Consider the following 24,402-nt stretch of genomic DNA (forward strand, 5'->3'; position numbering starts at 1 on the left):
CACGCTGGCCAAGTATGGATTGGCAGACTTCACACACCTTTGAGAACATTATGGAGAACTTTCAGGCATGTAGGTTTCCAAACGAACTTTCCTTCTCTGTTAAAGCAAGTGATGTTTAATTGCTTAAAACGCACATAACTCCGAAAAGTTAGAGGTGCGTGCCCGGATCGAACCTCCGACCTCCCGCATAGGAGATGGATGCTATCACGGCTCTGGATAGGTACTAGGTATTCGTCACTAATTAGTAGAGACCTACGCTACCTTAATATTGAAATATTAAAAACCACGAAGTAGCCTTAGGCTGCCCTTAAGGTGACGCAGGACGCTCGACCGAAATTGGCAGCGCACGTGGGTAACGTGTTTCCCTTAACACATTTACACAGTTTCATTCATCAGAATTTACTAAGAGGAAAATTATGAGATTTATCTGTTAACATGGTTTAGAACCTGACTTCGGTTTCTAGCTATTGGTTTTGGTGTAAATCTGCATTAAATACTTTAATGAAAGTAGACTAACAGCCGTACTCAGAGTCGCTAATCGTTACTTAAGATTGAGTTAAAACGAGACAGATTTATATGAGAGATATAGCTCTATCTCGTTTAACTCAATCTTAAGTAACGATTAAGTGACTCTGAGTACGGCTGTAAGATTAATAAGTAGGTAGGTAGGTACTAGGTTTAGGTATCTTACCTTTTGGAGTTTTTTAAAGTCCGCCGTCACCTTTGTTTACTCGTCATAAAAACATGCCTTGATCACTCCTCGCACCTGTAGCCTGTAGGGCGATTTCGTAAAACCTCATCACTCATTATTACAATCTCAATTGTTGTGATTGGCTGCATTTGTGCGATTCTTGTTGCAACAATGCATTGTAGTCAATAGTGAGCGAGCGTCAACCAATCAGAGGTGATTGCGATCGTGACATTGTAACTATCATTCTACCGCAATCGAGCAGCTGCCTGCAAAACTCGAAAGTCCCGTCAAAATCAGTTCAGAGGCAGATACAGTTCTTGCAATTCACGAAGGCGAGTGGACTTTAGTTGTGGTTACGTAGGAATTAGGATACACGGGCATTGCATTGCGTAAGTGTGTGTGCACGTCGGACCAATCAGTTCAGCAAACCCACACATTCAGTGCAGGTACCTTAAATACAGAACAATCTGTATTCTGAGACCTTACTTATGCCGATACGACTTAAACACAAGCATGAGCCACTCGCCTTCGTGAATTGCAAGTACTGTACTTACTTCAACTCAAATCAATCTTCAGATGTACAAAGGAATAATATCAGAGATTTCTTGTACGAATTTGACCAGTTTTTTTAACAATCTAAATACTTTTAAATACTTTACCCATATCGACTAGATTACAATAAACTTGGATGACAGGGACGAAACCCTTGACACGATACGGTGTGTGGTGCATTTACATAAGCCTTTGGTAAGTCCCAATTAAATGTAGTCTTACCATACCTACCACAGTCTACAAGCACATTATAGTGTCTATATGTTAAAAGTACTCTGTGGTTTACACTGTACAGTTTACATCGCTCAACGTGACCTACTTTTTAAATCTCTACGACCTTCTGCAAATTGACCAGTAGAAACATTGAATTATAATTTTGAACTAAATTTTTTAGAATTTTTGACGGGTTTGTGGAATATCCAACTGTTCATGTCCACGTTTCCGCTCCATAGTCCATACGTGATACGTCATTACAGGTAAGATATTATACTCATTAAAAACTTTAGTTTTTAGTTTATAGTTCTTCATAGTGCATAGTTCATACTTTATAGTTTCTAGTAGTTTATAGCTTCTGGAACAGTCGGTGTTCTGGCTTCTAGCTTCTAGCCTCTCGCCTCGTTTTTAGTTTCTAGTAGTTAACAGTTTATAGTTTCTAGCTTGTCGCTTCTCGATCCTCGGTTCTCGCTTTTCGCTTCTTGCTTTTCACTTCTCGCTTCTCGTTTCTAATTTATATTTTAGTAGTTTGATTCTAGTTTAAAGTTTAGATTTTATAGTTTATAGCTTTTAGCTTCTAGCTTCTCGCTACGGTACTGAGAGGTTAATCGGCACGTACCTACCTACCTATCTACAAAGGTTATTGTAATAAAAAACAAAAGTTACCTTCCGTGTAATTTTACTAAATTAATTCATTTCCTGTGATCTCACTCAGGATGTCCTTTTCGTCGTTAATTCAAGTTGCAAGTTATCAATAACTGGCGTGGGTGTAGATTTCGTCATTGCCATTTGCCACTGTGCAATTAATTGCCTTAAACGAGTATGTTTCTCGAAAGTGTTAAAAGTAAGTAGGTGTATTTAAAAATTATTTGATGAAAGGATACGTTGTCGTTGTAAGTGGTTAGTGTATACTCAGGTTACAATACTTTGTACCTACCTACATAGGTAATTAAAGGTTGCACGTTTTCACTTTCCACTAAAGACTGAGCGGGTTGAAGACTTGTTTAGCTGACGAATCAGATTATATTGATAGGTACCTACGATAATTTCATAATGTTATTTATTTATTTATTTTTTATTACAAAAGGAAAACACACAGCACAGCATATTCATGTAATTAAAGCTAATTCACGAGGCTATTACATAAGCCAGTAAAGTTTTCACAGTAAAGTTTATAATTGTTATATAAGTTGAATTGAATTGAATTGAATTAAGTTTATATACATTTTCTAAGGTGGGAGTCCATTTCTATTTTTTAGTAACAAACACGATTAAGCGTGTGTCTACCATGACGAGATGGGTCCAATCCCTGCCACCAAGCCATGTTTTATGTGCATTTCTTGATAGCAGAGACAATTATCTATCAATAATAATCTCTTTGGCCGAAGAGTCGTAAAATTACATAAAATATCACTTGCTTTATAGGTGAAGGACGTTGTGAGAAAACCTGGAAACCTGCATGCCTGAGAGATCTCCATAATGTTCTTAATGGTGTGTGAAGTTTGCCCAATCCGCACTTGGCCACCACGCTGTGTGCCGCTGGCCGCACCAAGTGCGGATTGGACGGCCAAGGGTTCGGCCATCAAAACCCTTCTCATTCTAAGAGGGAATTGGTCTCAGTAGTTTTAAGTAAGTAATGATGACCAGTGACCTAGTAGGTATATGGATTTGTGGATATGAATAAGATCAATTTAAAACGCGTCGCAAGTATGAAGTAGGTAAGTATGAATGATCGAAAACCTCAGTAAATAAAATGTATTGAGCGAAGTCGTAGGTTGCACAAGGCCCGGTTTTCGATGCCTTTACATGGCGATGATGGTGGGCGAGTCGCTTTTGAATCACATTCACGCGCCCACGAACCGATTGCATGCATTGCGAATAGGTAATCGTTAGCTCAAGTAAAGTAGGTAGCTAAATTACCTACCAAAACTAATACTAAACTAAATATAACTTAACTCATAAATTATAGGTATTTTTTTTAGGGTTCCGTACCTCAAAAGAAAAAACGGAACCCTCATAGGATCACTTTGTTGTGTCTGTCCACGGAACAGAAAAAACAGTGGAAGTGCTAAGTAGGCGTGGCACGCGTGCCACAATTAAGCGTAGTTACGTAAAACTGATCCCAGTCGCGTTCTAACATCGCGTGGAGTTGGTAGTCTCGCGACAAATTCATATTGCCCTAGCAATGTTACTGTTCCGTTTTGGAGTGTAAAAATGATAGTAGGAGAAAAAATCTTAAAAATGGAGGTGTTTCGTATCATCGGTAAGTACGATTTTCATTGTTTTCTATAAAATCTTAATTTATTTCAATTTACTAATATTTAATAGAACGGTTAGTCAAAATCAACCTTAAACAATTAAGATAAAGTTTATTTTGGATTGATTCTATTCCGAAAGTACTTCGCTCCGTGTTCGCTACTCAAATAGTGATGTGGCCAAGTAGAATATTGAATTTATCGATTGATATCGATACAAGGATATAAATAAATAGTAACGCAATAATTATAATTTATTAATGAGTGAGACGTTGCATTGATCACTAAATAGACATCAGTAGTTCCTCTAACCTTCATTTAAAATATTTTTAGGTTTCCCAAAGATGCAAGCATCAAAGAGAAATGGATAGATGCAACGGGTAGAGTTAATTGGATGCCAACCAAATCAAGCATGATATGCTCTGAACATTTTTTTAGAAGTCGATTTTATAATATCAAATAAAGGATATAGATATACGAAACCTACTGCGCTTCCATCAATGAAAATCGTTAAGTCTTTTAATCAAATAACCTTGTTTTATTTTATTACTTTCAGTAAGTATTGAAAATACTTGATATTATAATACAAAACAACACACCTCTTAGTTATATTTTTGTATGAAGATTGACTGACTAAATATCAAATTTAATTCATAAACACACTAATTAATTTTTCTCCTATTCATTTTTATATAGGTACTAGATGATGCCCGCGACTTCGTCCGCGTGGATTTAGGTTTTTAAAAATCCTGTGGGAACTTTTCAACTTCCTATGTCCTTTCCCGGGATGCAAGCTATCTCTGTACCAAATTTCATCAAAAACGGTTGATCGGTTGAGCCGTGAAAAGCTAGCAGACAGACAGACAGACAGACACACTTTCGCATTTATAATATTAGTACGGATTTATTCTCAAAGTTTAATTTTGGTTTCAGCCACAAAATGATAAATGTGGTCACTCCAGGTTCTTCAAAAAGACAAAGTGATTCGGAGATTCCTGCGTCTAATCACGTTACCGATTTGATGAAGGCAATAGTCGAAAAATATATACATAAATGTTCGCATACACCATTTATTAAAATTAAAAATAAGACTTTCGAAACGCCAGTTTCTTAACAAATATGTTTTATTTCAAGGGCAATAAATAAAATTTATCTATTTTCATACGTTGCAGTATTTATTGTGCATACTTGTAAAAGGCATGCATACATACCAGCACTTTTATTCAATTTTATAATTACCTTTTTTAATTTTATTTTTGCGAATGAACAAAATAACGAGTATCTATCGATATCGATAGGTAATTCATTGAGCTACGTGGTGCAGCCTTAACTGAGGAGGAAAAAAAATCGACCGATCACGCAAATGTCAACCATATGTTTAAAGTAATTAAGTTTATAATTGCTACTAATTAGAATACCGCCATCTATGGTCAAGTAGCGGAATTAATTGGACAATTGAATCTAGTGTGACGTGAGTGTGACTATAGCTCGTAAATACGTTCTTCCGCTAAAGCAAAATAAATCTTATTTCTAGAGCGTCAGGGTTTATTTCCAAATCTGTGACGTAGGCTAGTTTTGACTAAACTTAAACGACAAATCAAATGATTTGTTTCTTTGTAGTGCAATATATGACTATCGGTATATTTGTATGAGTTTGGCGACAGCGGTTCCTATAGTAATTTTGGTGAATTGCACTTCCACTGTTCTTTCTGTTCCGTGTGTCTGTCTGTCAAGAAACCTATAAGGTACTTCCCGTTGACCTAGAACTCACCTAGAATTATGAAATTTGGCAGGAAGGTAGGTCTTATAGCAGACATTAGGGGAAAAATCTGAAAATCGTGAATTTGTGGTTAGGTAGGTACCTACGTCACGAAAAAATAATTAAAATGTGCTCATGAACAAATAATTAGTATTTTCAACTTTCAAAGTAAAATTATTATACCAAATGGGGTATCATATGAAAGGGATCTACTTGTACATTCTAAAACAGGTTATTATTAATTTTTAGGCATAATAGTTTTTGATTAATTGTGCAAAATGTCGATAAAATACAATTTAGTACGGAACCATCAGTGCGCGAGTCTGACTCGCGCTTAGTCGGGTTTTCCCCATCAGCCTACTGTATGCGTCCACTGCTGGTGGCTCCTCTGGTTCAGTACAAAATATTTTGTACAGTTTACCAGAGGAGCCACCAACTTGCGCTTCCGACTCCGGTTGCTAGTGCTACTAGCACATAATCACAGAATATATTATACTAGTACTAACGTAAGTCCATGGAGACCATGAAAGCAAAAAGTCCAAAATCTTAAAGTTTTATTCCGGTTAGGTTAATAAATTAATCGACGACCGACCGTGACTTATACAAGGTATATTAATCTATGACCGTGACTGTCTAACAGAATGACTCCGACTGCAAGTTGCAAATTCTACGAGTAGGTAGGTTTATGAGTTAGGTTAAGTGCTTATTCCACGTCCCTAAATAAGCCGTCCTAAATGGCATAGTTCCCGTCAACTAGCCAACTTTGCCACTCGATGATAGTTACTTTGCCAAAAAAGCAATATTTATAAGCAAATTCGCTATGTATTTTTTTTTGATAAATTAACATTTAAACTAAAATTTGTTCGATTTTGAACAGTACAAAACAGTTAAAATTACAACAAAATTATTACAGACAGATAAAGACACGAGTGTCATCTAGTAACACTTTTCAAAACTGCAAAGTACTCTGTGACTGAAATATTGCTTAGCTCTATGTTGCTTGGTAATGGCCGCCATCTATATTTTCTACCTTGAAACAGCAAATATTCGTAGCCGTCATCTGTACAGACCCTAGCTTTCTTGATGCTTTCTAAGTCTACTCGATAGATGGCAGTAATAACGTTGATAGTCGATAAATGGCTGCGTGCGTCATTTCGCTGCGCAATCAAGTCAAGCACGGAAATAACTAACAGCTGTTCTGCAATATTCGGTCGGGCAACTCAGGTAGCAGTTGTATACGAAGGAGCACGCAGCCGTTTTCCTTGGAAGTGCGATTGTTTGGACGTTGAATTGTGGCTTTCTCATTGTTATATTTCGCTTCATATTTTGGACAATAATTCCAGGTTTCAGTGTTGAAAAGTCTACGCACGCTTTAGTGCTGGCGAAAACAGTGTGCGAATCGTGTTATTATCCTTGAGTTCCTGGCGAAATGTTTACCAAAATTCAGAAGTTGTTATCGTGATTTGAGACCAGTGGAAATGCCTTGTGAATACGTTGACCGCGAAGAGAGTCCCACAGTGTTATGTCAATAGAATCTTATATAGATAGCAATTTAAATTTTGTCACTAAAATAGGTGATAATAATGTCTAGTACGGTACCAACCAGTTCTGCTCTAAGGGCTTTGGCCTTAGAGTACAAGAGCTTGCAAGAGGAGCCCGTGGAAGGGTTCCGAGTGAAGCTACTTGGTGAGGACAATTTGTTTGAGTGGGAAGTTGCAATATTCGGACCACCAGACACGCTTTATCAAGGCGGATATTTCAAGGTAAGACGATTTTGCACATTCGTGCAGAATTCGTTAAATATTAATGATAATGCTGTAGAAGCCTTTGTTCTTGATCCAAACAGAATACCTACTTAAAACTACTTAAGCAGTTGAGAGTTCCCCATGTTCTCAAAGGTGTGTGAAGTCTGCCAATCTGACTCAGTAGTGGGCCGGTAATGGGTTGATCATGATTCATGATGAATCTATAAATATCCTGCAATCTCACCTGGTGGTTAGGAATGATGCAAACTAAGATGGATGCGGGCTAACCTAGAAGGGGTATGGCAGTGTGATAGAACCCTGCTAACTTTAAGGGGGTATGGCAGTTTATTAAAATCCATGCGCCCATTGGTTGCTACATGTTCTCAAATGCTGAATTGCTTGTCAGGATATCTTTGCTTTTGTAAGCAGTGATAGCATAGTGGTTAAGATGTTGGCTTTCCAGTCTTGGTTCCGAGGCTCAATCCTGTTACTTGGATACCAGCTATATGAGTTCAAGTTTGTATTCAGTGATTGAAAAGCACAGTTTTAGGCTGTTTTGTTTGAAAATGAGTTCAGATTTGAATTCAGTGAGTCAAATGCATATGGGTTAAGAAAAGAAAGTATTTTGATTAAAAGTGTAATTAGATGCATTGTTTTTTTTGTTCATCAGCTCCTCAAGTATAATTAAGTAAATAGAAGCAAGTAATCTGTACTAATCTGTACTAAAATTATAAAAAGGTAATGTTTGTAAGTTTGTTTGTAGGGTAATCTCTGGAACTACTGCACCGATTTTAGAAATTCATTCAACAGTAGAAAGCAATATTATTCCTGAATTAAAAAGGCTATATTTTATTTTCAAAAAATTAGAGATTCTTATGAAAATTGTAATAAGCTACCCGTGCGAAGCTAGGGTGGGTCGCTAGTCACCTTTACCCTTATTATAAATGGTTTGTTGGCTGGTTTATTGGTTTGTCCTTTAATCACGTTGCAACGGTGCAACCACGGGGTACAACGGATTTTTGCATGGGTATAGGTAGATAAATACCTGGAGAGTGACATAGGACATAGTGGACATAGGCATTTATCCCGGAAAATCAAAGAGTTCCCACGGGATTTTTAAAAAACCAAATTCCACGCGGACGAAGTCGCGGGAATCAGGTAGTTAATTATAGAGTAAATTGACAGCAAAAACTATTCATATCATTCCTACAATCAGACTCAAATTACTGTTGGTCATCATCAATTGAGCCAACTGCCAATTTATGGTAATTCTAATAAACTTTCTAGTTTCTACTGTCTACTTGATCGAAAATGCTTATTCATCGTACTTATTTAACTTCTTTTGATTGCTTAAGTACTTAGTAATAACTTAGTACCTAAGCAATCAAATGAAGTTAAATAATAATTTTTTTAACAACTATTGTGTTAAATAAGTACCTACGATGAATTTTTTGAACATTGTGTTAAAAAAGATCTTCAATATGGGGGCCGATTCTCTAGGCGGTTTTCTAATTTTAAAATGTCTAATATTAGACTTAGAAAGGTGTGTTATTCTGAAAACCCACTTAAATGACAGGTCTAACCTAAAATTGAATTTGACAGCACTAAACTATTCAATTTAGATTTTAAAGAGCAAAAGTTATTCTGTTGCACGAACTAAATGCCTAAATTAAGAAACGTCAACCTAAAATTTTCTAAAATTAGAGTGGACCTCGCGAGGTGCCCACTAAATTTAAAGAGTCTGCTTAAATGGCAAAATGGACGTGTTTTGAAAGAAATATTTTTATTTGAGTTTAGAATTGTTATATTTAAGATAAAAAAAGTGTCTTTTAAGTGTTTTAATTTAATTTAAACTTTATAAAATGGAAATATACGTGGTTTCTCTGGCTCGTCGTTAATTCACAAAAAATAATTAGGTTGGTTATCTACTTTGTTGTCTAAGAGTATCAGACACCTCCACAGACATCCTGGCGGCTTCAGCAAGGCAAACCTAAGATCCTTAAGTCTCCTTATTTCTTAACTAGCAAGTGGCAGCTGTTCGAAAATCCTGTGGGACTAGGATACTTTTCTGTAGGTACTTAGCTTACCTACCTACCTAATAAAAGTAGCCTATAAGTATATCCTTCACTAGTATGTGTCCTTGTGAAAAATCTCTGTGCCCAACTAGATTAGATGCATAAAGGAACATACCCAGAGACAAAAACTTGCATAGGTAGCTACCTAAATATTAGTGTGAACATAAATCTTTGCCAATTAGGTATGCCAAGGTAAAACTTGATGCCTTGTTATCATTATCAATGAGATTAATTCCTACTACCTACTACTTATTGCTAAACATATCAATAATAAAGCAGAATAAGTGTGGTGGTAGAGTAGGTACTTATAATAAAGTTTAAGTTCTAAAATCTTAATGAGTTCACCTAAAGGTTTATTTATAGGCTAAATTAACAGATTTTACATTTAGTTATGTCTTATACTTACATACCCCTAGTATTGAACTAAGTACTTGAGTAGTACCCAGTTACTTCTTTATTTTCAACTCAGTAGATACCTGCTTGAAAGACTACCTATTACATGCATAAGTAGGTACTTATACTAGCTACAGTACAGTATAGATAACTACAATTAACTGACATAGCCTGGGTTCACTTTAATCATCTGATAAGTTTTAGTTGAGAAGTACCTAGTAGATACATCTTGTAATTCCTAAACATATCATGATAGGATCTTGTTGAGTTTACCCATACAAATGTGATACAAATGTGATACCCATAGCCATATGGGTATCACATTTCAGGTTAACTAGCTGACCTGCCTGAGTTGTACCTGCCCCAGCTTTGTTCGGGTGGAATAAGTACCTATGTAAGTATCTGAAAATTATGTCGTAGTGGTCTATATAGGTACTTAAAGTAAACGTTCCTTACATGCAAATTCTCAAGTTTTTAAACTCAGCAGCTTAATAAACTACTAGACTTAGGAGTCAGCAGCTTATATGCTGATGTCAGTCAGTCAGTTTATATTTTTACATTTACATAATATGTACAGAAGAGAGAGAGAAAAGCTAGGACTTCTCCATAACATCCTCAAAAATGTGTGAAGTCTGCCAATTCGCACTTGGTCAGTGTGGTAGATTATGGCCAAAACACCTTATTCTGAGAGGTGACCCGTGCTCAGTAGTAGTGACCCGGCGATGGATTGATAATGATGATGATGATGATGATGTACTGACCTAGCTACCTGCCTTTAGGTCACAAGAAGTATATAGGGTACTTCTAGTACCTAAAGTGATCCTATAATGGTTCCTTTTGAGGTATGGAACCCATGGTTAGAAGAGAAATAACGTCAAAAAATAATTTGATTTCTTTTATCTTTTCTAGATCTATTTTATTGAAAACGGACTAAAGTTTTCTACACATTCCTATAATTCTACAAATTAATACAGAAATCTATAGACTCAACCTTTATTTAGTTTGAAATCTATAGATCTCTGACTTTGCATAGACTTAAGATACTGATAAAAGAGACAGAGTTATATCATTGGCATAAATCTGTCTCGTTTTAACTGAAACTTACGTCAGAGCAAAGTCAAAGTATGCTCTCTATACATATCTGTGCTTAAAGTATTATGTTTTAACTATGTCTAGTCTGAGCTAATTCAAAGTATAAGTACTCTATAGATTTTAGCCAAAGAATATGCAAACCTCAAAAAATGATTTTATAATTGTTATGGTGAAGACTGCATTGAAATTGATATAAATAGGGACTGAAAACTAATTTTGAACTATTTATACCTATAGATTATAAATTTCATTTTTCAGGTAGTACTAGTACAACTAAGTCATACTACAGCTGCTCAGTATGATGAAGGCAAGAATTTCCTAACAAAAGCAAGAAAACTTCAATCAGATACTTAATTAACAATTACTTTTATTAAATAAAATAATAAAATATATACATATGTTTCATTCTGTACTGTACATAATTAATATTTATTTCAATAACATTTAAATAAAAATTAAGTTTAGGAAACAACTGTTCATTTTTGGTAGATGAGTGACGGAACATCTTTTTAACTCGCAGACTCCATATACTTGGTTTCATGAAATGGGCTGAAATAAAAATTATCAACGTTGAAAGTTTGTTATGATGATGTGTTGAAAGGTGTAATGTATCCTACACTTCAATTTTTTGCTATGCATACTAGCTGTTTACTATGCAATTAAGCATCACTTTCTTTAACGGTGAACCAAACCATTGTGAGGAAACCTAAATGCCTGAGAGTTCTCCATAGTGTTCTCAAAGGTGTGTGAAATCTGTCAATGTGCACTCGGCCAGAGTGGTGGACAATGGCCAAACTCTTCCCGTTTTGAGAGGAGTCCCCTGCTCAGTAGTCAGCCGGCAATGAGTTGATCGTGTGATGATACTAACTGTTGCCTGTAATTATTATTTTTATATAGGTATGCTACACTTCCATTTTTTGCTATATTATAATATGTACTAGCTGTTTAATAAGCAATTAAGTATCACTTTCTTTAACCGTGAAGGAAAACATTGTGAGGAAACCTACATGCCCGAGAGTTCTCCATAGTGTTCTCAAAGGTGTGTGAAGTCTGTCAATCTGCAATTGGACAGAGTGGTGGACTATGGCCAAACTACATTTTGAGAGGTGAGCTGGCAATGAGTTGATCATTATGATGATACCAGCTGTTACCTGTTATTATTATTATTATACACGTAGGTATATACATTCAATCTTGATCTTGTAGGTACTTTCATGCCTTAAATCACATTACCGCCTTAGTTTGTTGAATTCATAGCAGAATTCATGGATACCTCGTTCCACGTCCTTGCACGCCAGATTTGTAAGTATACCGCCAAGTTTCAGAACTTCCTCGCTGTATATTCCTTTACCTGTATATTCAATGTACTCTGTGGCAGTCAGTTATTTAGGATGATTGCTTTTCATCTGTTTGCATTGATTTCCTAGCAAGAGTTTGACAATTAGGTACCTCGGTGATTTCAAGGTAAGGTAGGTAGGTAAGATTCCAAGCAAAATTCTTTGCTTTTATCTATTTTATGCACATAACCACTATTTTCACAAAGTTTTGTAACAAAAACTAAGATTCTTTAACCACAAAACATAAAGAAATTAGGTTAGAAATTATATTAGCAACAAAAATAATAGATCTGTTTTTTTAACTGGTTTTACGGCTCTGGGTTCTAGCACTTTTGATCAAACACTTAAGCCTACTTCACACGATAAAATGAACAAAACTTCAATTTTCGACACTTTTATTGTGATTCGACCTAAATAAATCAAGTTAAGTTATTATTTTTGTATTTCAAGTAACATCGTTCGATATTTTTCGCAAAAAATAGTTTTAAGATTAAAGGGGAAAATCAAACACAACATTAGTGCAGTTCTTGTTATCTTAAATAGCAACACTTACTATTCAATTCAAACGTCATTTTAGACGGCCATTTAGGATGTTTAAATTTAGTTGAAGCAAAATTGCGAATGCAGCTTAGAAATAGAAATCCTAAAATTAAAGAATCTAAAATTTAGTTTAGGTTTAGGTTAGGGTACAACAGAATTACCACCATCAGGGTTACATTATTCTAATATTCCAATCTTACTGGGTACAAGACTACTTGATGTAGGTATGTTCTTACTTATGGTTAAACTAAAACTGCTGTACCACCACCAAATATTTTAGTGGTGTATTTCTTATATTTATGATGACCTCCCTGGCGCAGTTGTAAGCACTGTGGTCTTTTTAGTGGGAGGTCCCGGGTTCGATTCCTGGCAGGAGTTTGGAATTTTATAATTTCTAAATTTCTGGTCTGATCTGGTAAGAGGCTTCGGCGTGGCTAGTTACCACCCTACCGGCAGAGCTGTGCCGCCAAGTTATTTAGCGTTCCAGTACGATGCCGTGTAGAAACGAAGGGGTATGGGTTTAATAAAATTGCCATACCCCTTCCAGGTTAGCCCGCTTCCCTCTTAGGCTGCATCATCACTTACCACCTGGTGAGATTGAAGTCAAGGGCTAACTTGTATCTAAATTTAAAAAAATCTTTAGGCTGAGATCTATACAATGGTCTTTACCTTTGCTTACACTGAAGACAAGGTAAAATGAGACTTTATGTCAGAAGCATACTTAACTTCTTTTAACTTGAGACAAGGTTCTGGACAAAGTTTGTTAAGAATCAATAAATGGTAAGTATTTACCTTACCTACTTTATTTTCGCTAACCTAAACCTAAATCCAGGTGGAGGAAGTTGCAGGTATCATCCAGTTGATAATTTAAAAGAAATAGTTCTTTAAATAATGCTATTATGTTTCTGCACAAAAACCAAGCTGTAAAGTCTAAACATAGCGCTATCCCTTTCACAACACTCCCTGAGGAAAAGGCTAGCATCATTACTTGAAGATTTAGCAGTTTTAGAGATACACAAGAATTAGCACCAAAGTCCTGATTTCAAATACTTAATTTAAGTATGTAGGTACTCAACTCAGTTATATTGTAAATTACAGCATTTTTCCTCTTTGTTCCAGGCACATATGAAATTCCCTCCAGACTACCCATATTCACCGCCCACAATTAGGTTTTTAACTAAAGTATGGCATCCAAATGTATATGAGGTGAGTAGACAATTTTTAATTTTTAATATAAGGTTTTTTATACCATTAAGCACCATTAGGCTAGTAATGTTTAGTAGTACGATTAATTTTTAAATCTACCTTTACCTAATCTTACTTTATTCTAATAGGTACCTACCTACTTAAACTTCACTATGTGTTTGTGACCTAGTGTGAATAGCTGTTATCGTACGCGACAGCTTGGTAATCGAGGAAGGAAAGCTCGCACACCCGCCGCGCTAACCCCATAGGTTTTCTTGACTGACACGACGGACAGATGGACAGACAGACAGACAAACAACAAAGTGATCCTATGAGGGTTCATTTTTTTTTTTGAGGTACGCAACCCTAAAAAGAAGATTTATGTACCCAACATATCCTAATAAGGATCACAAATCTATTTTTAACCGACTTCAAAAAAAGGAGGAGGTTCTCAATTCGTCGGAATCTTTTTTTCAATGTGACTTCCTCATACACACTCAGTAAAACGTGTTCTTATTCTATTCGAATAAATCGAATCGTTCAAAAACAGCTTAAAAAGTATACCCGTGTACCTAACATAGTTCATAATCCAGGAATAACTATAAAGCTATTGATGACTAAACATACCCTCTTAAAATGTTTATCGCATCGCCGCGTCGACATTGAATTTATTAAGTGATCTCCTGAGAACGAACATCAAGTCTTCCAAAGTAGGAAGCCTGTGAATGGTTACATCTTCCAGAAATCGCTCATACTGTCCATACTTTGGGAAAATATAAGGTCTACGTGTTTACAAGCTTTGTTAATGATAAAATCACGGTAACGCTAGCCATATGTACAAGAACTTCTGGGAAGGTTATGCTAGCCATACACGATCAAGTTCGCATGATGGACGCCTCAAGCGGTGTCTTACAAGCTTGACGATGTATGGCTTCAAGTGTGCAATTTTTTTTTTAATTGTTGTTAGCCATGTTTTACGGCTGAAGACTAGGAAACGCTGCATTCGTGTTTTTAAATTTTACTAAGACTACTAGGTTACTGAAAAACTATTGGGCTCATTGTGATGTGTTTTTTGAATTACATAGGTATACATCTCGGAGAAGGTCCTTAGATTTATGTTTTGCGGTTAAGCCACCAGGGTTCGCTGCAGTTCGTCGTAGATTTTTAATTTTATCGACTGTTGATTTCATTGCGAAAGCGTTCTATCACAGTTGTTGTGGTCACAATTTTTATCCGTTTCCTATGTAGTATCCAACAATCGATTAGGTAATCGGTCTTTTGGTATGTTTCTTTTGAGAAATATATTAACTTATTTATTAATGACTAATTAAGTACCTCCCTAAATATAACTTTTAATATGGCAGAGATGTTTTAAAAGGTAGAAAGGTAGAAGGGAACAATCTCACTTTTGTAAACTCAAATCGTCACTGTCTTCATTTTAATTAGGTGTTGAACAAACTCCATAGAGGCTGCTTTGTTCAAAATGTTATTCTTTTCATCAGCTATCATTTCACGATAAAACGTTCCGCGGGTCGAGATTGCGCCACAATTTGCGTCTTTGACCTAATGTCATCGCTTTGTCCTAGATTACAATCAGATATCATTGAAATTTGTTTGTTGCTATTACTTTGAATTCGAATATTACGTAGAATACGTCTATGGGTGCCTGCGGCTTCGACAATTTGGACTACACAATTTTCAAACCCATATTTTAACCTCTTAGTTGTTGGATTTTCAAAAAACATTTCTTAGCGGATGTCTATGTCATAATAGCTACCTGCATTCTGCGTGCCAAATTTCAGCCCGACCCAGCCAGTAGTTCGAGCTGTGCGTTGATAGATCAGTCAGTCAGTCTCAGTGTTTCATTTACCTTTTACATTACTATACATTTAAATTAATCATTATTAATATACTTAGGTTAACTAAGCAAATATTGGGATATAAACGCGTCTGTCAGTTTTTAATTGCTTTAAAATTTATCCATCTACCTACTTAGTTAAACTTCAATCTTGTTAGCTGAGACGATATGCAATACCTAACTAGGTATCTGCAACATTCGGATCGCCTACGTCGAATAGATAGGTACCTACAGTACGCGGCAGAAAATAATGTACGTCGACCTTTAGAAAGAGATAGCGGTTTTGTAGAGCATTGTCTCTGTCGTTGAGACCGACAAAACGTCACATAGATATGAGTGACAGAGACTGGCTGGCTGGCCAGTAGTTCGAGCTGTGCGTTGATAGATCAGTCAGTCAGTCTCAGTGTTTCATTCACCTTTTACATTACTATACATTTAAATTAATCATTATTAATATACTTAGGTTAACTAAGCAAATATTGGGATATAAACGCGTCTGTCAGTTTTTAATTGCTTTAAAATTTATCCATCTACCTACTTAGTTAAACTTCAATCTTGTTAGCTGAGACGATATGCAATACCTAACTAGGTATCTGCAACATTCGGATCGCCTACGTCGAATAGATAGGTACCTACAGTACGCGGCAGAAAATAATGTACGTCGACCTTTAGAAAGAGATAGCGGTTTTGTAGAGCATTGTCTCTGTCGTTGAGACCGACAAAACGTCACATAGATATGAGTGACAGAGACCTCTCTAAAGGTCCGATGTACCTACATTATTTTCTGCCGCGTAAGTTTGTGACTTAGTTGGTTTTTCTCCTAAAAACTACTTAGTTTGTTATGTTTCATAATATTATGTCTACTGAGACTAGTGTTTGTAGATGTTTTCTTAGGTCTTTTCGAAAAAGTTTTTGTTCACGACTTCGTCCGCATTATAGAGTATAATTTTATAGTCTACAGCACGCGGGGATAATATGCCCAGCTGTGAATTTTTTTTCAGAATCGGATCATTAGTTCCGGAGATTACCCCTACATCCAAACTTACGAACCTTACCTCTTTATAATATTAGTGTAGATGAGAAACAATACCTAAAGCTTCGTAGAAACAGTCCGTGGCGGGTATACCGTTAGTTTTCGTGAAGACCCATCCGTATAACGAAGTGAGACAGGTCATCAAACTAAGCTGAGCATGAATCACGCGGTGACACCAACTGTTGCTAGTGAGGCAAAAATACAAGGCGTATTCCACAGAAATATCGCTGTTTCGATAACGGCTTACTGCGGAACTTAGGGTGAGATCTATAGAGCGCACTCTGACTTAGCTTAGACTCAAGACAGAGTTAAAACGAGACGGAGCTATATCTCTCACATAAATCTGTTTAATTTTAACTCAATCTTAAGTCTAAGCAAAGTCAATGTGCGCTCTATAGATCTCAGCCTTAGTGCTATTTTTTTACAAAGAATATTAGCCATGTTAATTTACTAACATTCCCCATTCCCCTCCAACTAAGCGAAAAGCTAGTTCTAGGAGTGGGTACGACAATAGTGCAACGGGTAGGGTTTGAACCGTCGACCTTTCGGAATTCAGTCCGCTCCTTAACCGTTGAGCTAAGTATTGAGGCTCTAAAGTCTATAATATATTTGTACAAGATGATGGGGAAATCGACTGAAGCAGGCCTGGATCTACAAAAGGGCTGTAGTACCGATGATGATATAATGATGATAGTGGTTGTAGGTATAATATAATCTTTGGGAGTATGCGTTACAGACTCACGAATTTACTAATACAGGAATGACTGCTAATAAAATTGGTTTGCAACCACAGACTACCACCTTTAGACGCCTAATAGCTGGACATCCCCAAACGCCAAGCTTAGGTAGTTGCTTAGCAAAAAAGTCAGCCCACGCTCGTTCGGTACCCTCATTCCACACAATGTCTTGATTACGTGACTTTTGAGTCTACCAATCACAGCAAAGCATTCTCCCCTGTCCCCCGCCAACATTTTACGATTTTGATGTCATGCAAAACCTTGTATATGCGTACTCTTGAGGTTGAATTCTCTGTGTTTGCGGCAGGAACAATTTCTACGCTAATTTATAGACACCCTGCCTGGTCGATTGCGGAAAAACTATAAATCATTATTACTATCGCAAATGTTGTAATTGGCTGAATTGATAATATTTTTTTGCAACAATGCACTGTAGATTGTAGTGAGCGAGCATCAACCAATCATAGGTGATTCCTATCGTCACACTGTAGCTGTCATTTTACCCTAATCGAGCCCCTGATAGTGACTATTATGATTTCTATGACAGTGATAAAATTCCATTCTAATAGCATTTCAAATCCGTACTTAATGTTTTAAAAGCGAAATGTGTCAGTCTGTCTATATGTATGTCTGCTATATATTCACGGCCCGTTTAACTGATTTTAATGAAATTTGGTATAGACATATCTATTATAGCTTTGCATCCCGGGGCCGGTACATAGGCTGCTTTTTGTCCCGGAAAATCAAAAGTTCCCACGGAATTTTTAGAAACCTAAATTCACTTAGATGAAATCGCGAGCTTCATCTGTTTGGTACATATTTACTTCTTTGGGAGTCAGTGGTCCAAAAAAAAATTGTGACTTTTTTTTTGCAAATTAAGATTATTTATTTATTTATTTATAGATCGTATGCACTCCGGAGATAATTATAAGCCACTTTTATTCTTGAAAATTAAAGAGTTTACACTTCATTTTTAATATGTCTTCGCGAATGAAGTCGCGGAAACCATCTATGTGGGTGTTATATCAATTTTTCCATCAGTACCAACCTACCTATAAAATTGCTTGTTTTTCGGCGAAGTGGTGATCTTGAGGATAAATCTACATATTATGTAATGTGTTTATTTTCCCAACAAGAATTCTAGCAGTTTTATAAGAAAAAATTACAACGATATCGTACTGGAGCAGGCAGCGTAGTTAATGTTTATAGAAGTCTAGACTCTTGACTCATGAATCCCCCTAGGCTCTTTATAATAATAAATCATATTGAGTAGGTATTTCGCGACAGGTCGAGATGGCAACCGGGGTATGATGTGGGGGACGCCCCGTACACCCGCACGTCAACTGCGCTCGCCCGCAACGGGTTAACGCGGGGGCTGTGCGGAGCGTCCCCACCCCGATTGCCAGATCGACTTGTCGCGTACTATAGGTATTTCGCTATCCAATGAGAACGGAGACGGAGGCTAGCTGCTTTTGCCCATCAAGGGCTGTAACCACAATCGCTTGATTACAAAACCTTTCATGGTTCGCTCATCGTACAGGATACAATGGTTGAATGGCCTTTAACTTGTAGCAATCGCGGTGATTACTAACCAACATACAAACCTATCTACCTACTAATTTTCAAGCATGTGAATCATAAAGTCAACGAACTACCAAGTCTCAATCAAGTCTAAAATCACAGTTACATACAATTGATACAATACAATCTACATAATTAAGTAAATATATTACTTATGCCTACCTACGCTGACTGAATAATTTATTTTACTGGGTTACCTCAGTTCCGTTGTTTTCGTAATTGTTTTAAGCGATGTAGTAAAATTTTCTGAAATATAGACGTATCTCAAATATTTTGACACACTTTATACGTGGTATTTAAAGGCTACAATGACAGGTAATAATTCGGTTGTAGGTACTGTGTTACCATACATAGCTCTTAAACTACATTTAACGGCTCTAACGCTGAGTTGTTCGTAACAAATTAAAAGTGGAGATTAAATTAATTTATTCACAAATAATATGATGTACATTAACATGCAAACTTCCACCGAAAATTAGTTTGAACGAGATCTAGTAAGTAGTTTTTTATTTATCGTGCAAAATGTCGAAAAAATACGACTGTAGTACGGAACCTTCGTTGCGCGAGCCTGACTCGCACTTGGCCGGTTTTTTTTTCTCCATCTACGGTTGGATACTGTTTCATATTTTCTTTTTGACTTGTCTGTCTGTCAAGAAACCTACAGGGTACTTCCCGTTGACCTAGAATCATGAAATTTGGAAGGTAGGTAGATCTTATAGCTGACATTTGGGGAAAAATCTGAAAACCGTGAATTAAGGGTTAGATCACACAAAAAAAATTAAATTGTGGTCATGAACTAATAATTAGTATTTTCAACTTTCGAAGTGAGTGACTATATCAAGTGGGGTATCATATGAAAGGTCTTCACCTGTTCATTCTAAAACAGATTTTTATTTATTTTTATGCATCATTGTTTTTAAATTATCGTGCAAAATTCTAATTCTAAATCTAGAATGGAAATCACTCACGGTAGTTTAAATGCTAAAATATCGTGCAAAATGTCGAAAAAATACGACTGTAGTACGGAACCCTCATTGCGCGAGCCTGACTCGCACTTGGCCGGTTTTTTATCTTCTTGTGCGTGTGCCCACATCGCTGATTAGTGCATTACGACTTACGATAGAAGTTAGAACTCGCAATATATGTAACAGTACATAGCACATTTGCATTGTAACCGATTGAGACAAAGAGTGGAGCGCGTCATCCTGGATTGAACTATCTATACAGAGTACCTACTTATCAGTTATTTATTAAACTCGGGAATACCCTCGAACATTGGCACTGATCGGCCTTGGGGTAATTAACCTTAATCGCGTCGAGCTGCGTCGTGGTGGTCATTTTGAACTTGTGCTACATTCACACACCTCTTTAAATAGCTTCAGAAATCGTTTTCGTCTCTGCACCCTCGCCCGTGCCAAAATTACAATCGTATCATTTCTTGAACACCACGTGGTGGCGATTTTAGGAACGGCTTTCCGAACCAGTGGTAAATTAAAACTACCTGACTATTCATACCTAAGTACTTGTAAAAAGTTTAGATGAATAAAAAAACATTCTATTCTATTCTATTCTAAACCGAAGTTGACGTACATCGTTGCGTTGAATTATTTGGTCGAAACTTATTGTTCGGTCATGCGCACCGCTTCGCCTTCGTTTTCACGTTTATTGTGTTGGATTAACTCATCACTCATCAGCCATCATCCATCCACTAGTCTGGTTGCAGCCACTGCTGGATAGTGTTACTGCCAAATGCGGCGTTCTGCCTTCCTCATCCACCCAATTTCCGCCACGTTTTTGCAATTGCTGGTCACCTGGGCTGCCAGTGATCTCCGTGTTTTCCTTTTGTCTCCACTCCAGAACAACAGAGAGAGAGAGAGAGAGGCATAAGAACTCATGTAGGTATAACTAAAGAAGAAGCACAGTCATGATTGCAGAAATACTTATTCTTCGGTTGACCGCCGAGCTTCAGTTTAAAGATGGCCCCACATGATGATTTCAGACCGTCAACTAATACAGAATGCTCTTACTCATACCTTCGTATCTAATAACTCCTATATCTTTGGTATCACAATTTTTTGTTGCATTCCCTCTAGCGGACGTCTTGTGTGGTGTACCATAACTTCAGCCGTGTACCTACTTAATAAAAGCCATTTGAAAGGTAGATAGATATACCCCTATAGTACGCGACAGGTCGAGGTGGCTATCGGGGTGGGGACGCCCCCGCACACCCACACAGCCCCCGCGCTGACCCGGTGCGGGACAGCCCGGATGTTGTGCGGGTCTGCGGGGCGTCCTCCCGCCTCATACCCCGATTGTAATCTCGACCTGTCGCGTACTTTACCTGTGAAGATACCGTCTTTTATAAAGTACGGACACAAGTCGACCCTTGAGTATCGTACGCCTTTATGCTTCGGTAAAACCGCTTCTCTCCCACTTGACATACAAAGAGAGCAAAGAGGCTTTTTATGTAAACTTTTCTATTTTAACAGATTTTAATTTGATGTTAGTTTAAATAACTGGCCAAGCGCGTGTCAAAAGGCTCAAAACTCGCATAAAGTAAGGTTCCTTTATAGTCAAGCTTATAAAAACCTCGTCTAAAAATCTGGAACGTGGATTTAGGGGTCATTTAGAGCTCTCTGACATCCTAGTCTTTCCACCCGAGCTCTTTGAGCATGCGTGCGAGGGATGTGTATGAAACCCATCCATAGAATCGCTTGATTTTCATACGACTCAAGCTGTAATGGAACGTGTAAGATGCTATGAAAATGAAGTAATGCTATTGGTTTCATACACAACCCTTGCTCGCTACTCAGTCGCGTATATTCTTGGTGATTAGTGAAAAGGCAGCCTAAATGCCGCTTTTCAATCGCGTGCGAATCGCGGCGCGAAAACACAGTGCGAAATGTGGAAGGCTTGTTTCGCGCCGTTCACGGGTTTTCGTGCAAAGCGTGAGCTTTCGTGAATGAATGAATAAATCGAAAACCACATTAGTAAGGTCCTGCGTGCGTCATGTAACCTTCAGTCAGCCCATGATCGTGTCTCCAAGGTTCATTGCTTCTCAAAATATTCTGCGCCACGTCAGTTCCGCAATACGCACATTTCCTTTTAACACTTCCGCCAATTTATTTTCAAAGTAACAAGTTTTTTAGGTACCCACGACGGAACGGAGATCTTAATATATGCGTTTGTAGTTTGTACGTTTTTTGACCATTTTCCGGAAATTATTGGGACGCTTTTTGACGCAGTTTTTGTATTAAGTACATGTATTATAAATATCACTTCTAGGTAGGTTGTTGATAGGGCGCTCTGAATTTGCACAAAAAATAACAGCTATCATTTTGTATGGCACACCTCTTCCAGCGTACCTATTTGTATAGTCCATTTCGATAAATTGGCTGGATCGAAAAACTTGACAGATGTACATATTATAGGTATCATGTAGGTTTGAAAATGAAAATGATTTTTTTTATTCAACTAAACTTTTACAAGCATTTTTGAATCGTCAGCGGCATCTACCACTGGTTCGGATTTTCGGAATGCCTTTTCTACCGAGAAGATTTATTTCTTTCTTTTTCTTTCATTTTCTTAATAATGGCAACCAAGAAATGATTTTCAGATATTCCACACGAGTCACGCCAGGGTGGGTCTTCATCATTTTATAATCAATCAGTGGTAATAATTTGATTTGGGTTCAGTGTGGTTCTCTTTCTTAAACCTTATCTGATTTCTGAATCCTTCAATATAGCAGTCAGCTCTCGGCAAGCGTGAGTGAGTATCTGATAGTCTGATTCTCTTTCTTAAATCTTATTATTATGATTAGTGATTGTCTTAATATGTCAGCCACACAGATATGGATATATAGCTGATCAGCCATTTCTCGGCAAGCATGAGTGAGTAGTCTGAACTCTGATTGGCTCATTGGCAGTTATGAATAATAATAATATGTCAGTTGCATTGTCTTGAAATAAAACTCGATTTGGAGGTCAGCACGCGCTTTCTTTGTGAGGAAGCTCTGGGTGAATTGCCGTAGTATTTTTAGCTGAGGGCGACGCACCGACCAACTCACTTTATGCTCAATCATCTCGTAATAAACGTTGTTAAATGTTAACTAACAGATCATTACCCAGCATCAAATTGATAGGGCTGGAAAAGAATTAACTAATTAGTGATCAAAAAGTCAACGCAAATATAGATTGACATTTACTGAAGATTTCTTTACAGATATCGATTAAAGTGAGTAAATAAAGTGACTAAGTAGGTATAGGTATAGGTAGGTACATATTGTTATTCGTTGTAATATACTACAACTACTACTACTATCCTGTATGTATAGGTAGGTACATATTGTTATTCGTTGTAATATACTACAACGAATAACAATATGTACCTACCTATATTAGGTTCCTATATTGAAACTTCGTTGTAAGTAGGGTAGTGGGTCGCACATTAAACAGATTTTCAATTTGGGTTGAATCCGAACAGTTACTTTTATCAAACCACAGTCTAAACCGACCGCTGCGGTTATACCTAGTCGTAGGTATACCAAATACCTAGTGATGCCTAAATGCAAAACAAGACCCAAGGCCCAGCTAGCGTTTGGTGTTGACCCTTGCATCCGAATTGATCTTGGCCTTGGTTTTCTTATATATATATCTTCTGCTATAAGCTGTGATAGCCTAGTGGTTAGGACGTCCGCCTTCTAATCGGAGGTCGGGGGTTCGATCCCGGGCACGCACCTCTAATTTTTCGGAGATATGTGCGTTTTAATTAATTAAGTATCACTGAAGGAAAACATCGTGAGGAAACCTGCATGCCTGAGAGTTCTCCATAATGTTCTCAAAGGTGTGTGAAGTCTACCAATCCGCACATGTCCAGCGTGGTAGACTATGGCCAAAACCCTTCTCAATCTTAGAGGAGACCCGTGCTCTGTAGAGAGCCGGCGATGGGTTGATCATGATGATATATCTTCTAGTTTTTTTTAAATTTCGTGGGAACTCTTTGATTTTCCAGAATAAAAATTAGCCTATGTCCTTCCCCGGGGTGTAAGCTAACTCTGTACCGAATTTAGTCATGATCTGTTAAACTGTTGGGCCGCGAACAGCTAGCAGACAGACAGATAGACACACTCTTGCATTTATAATAGGTACTAGATGATACCCGCGACTTCGTCTGCGTGGATTTAGGTTTTTAAAAATCCCATGGGAACTCTTTGATTTTCCGGGATAAAAAGTAGCCTATGTCCGTCCCCGGGATGCAAGCTATTTCTGTACTAAATTTCGTCAAAATCGGTTGAACGGTTGGGCCGTGAAAGGCTAGCAGACAGACAGACAGACACACTTTCGCATTTATAATTTAT

At 37.3% G+C, this 24,402-nt stretch overlaps 1 protein-coding gene and 1 long non-coding RNA gene across 2 annotated transcripts in view; both read left to right on the top strand.

The window, feature by feature from the left end:
- The first annotated feature begins 3,504 nt into the window (after positions 1–3,504).
- LOC138403708 (uncharacterized) lies at positions 3,505–4,875 on the top strand. Its single transcript, XR_011237901.1, has 3 exons — positions 3,505–3,719; positions 4,045–4,266; positions 4,645–4,875. It is a non-coding gene; the product is annotated as an uncharacterized lncRNA (long non-coding RNA).
- Positions 4,876–6,585: 1,710 nt separating this feature from the next.
- The window catches only part of LOC117992118 (ubiquitin-conjugating enzyme E2 R2), a 33,838-nt gene continuing 16,021 nt past the window's right edge, over positions 6,586–24,402 (top strand). The window contains exons 1-2 of the mRNA XM_034979788.2: positions 6,586–7,233; positions 13,772–13,858. Coding sequence (XP_034835679.1) covers positions 7,054–7,233; positions 13,772–13,858 — 267 coding nt within the window. The 5' untranslated portion in view covers positions 6,586–7,053. The remainder of the gene's footprint in view (positions 7,234–13,771; positions 13,859–24,402) is intronic.

Source organism: Maniola hyperantus, chromosome 20 (genome assembly GCF_902806685.2).
Source record: "Maniola hyperantus chromosome 20, iAphHyp1.2, whole genome shotgun sequence".
Lineage (NCBI taxonomy): Eukaryota > Metazoa > Arthropoda > Insecta > Lepidoptera > Nymphalidae > Maniola > Maniola hyperantus.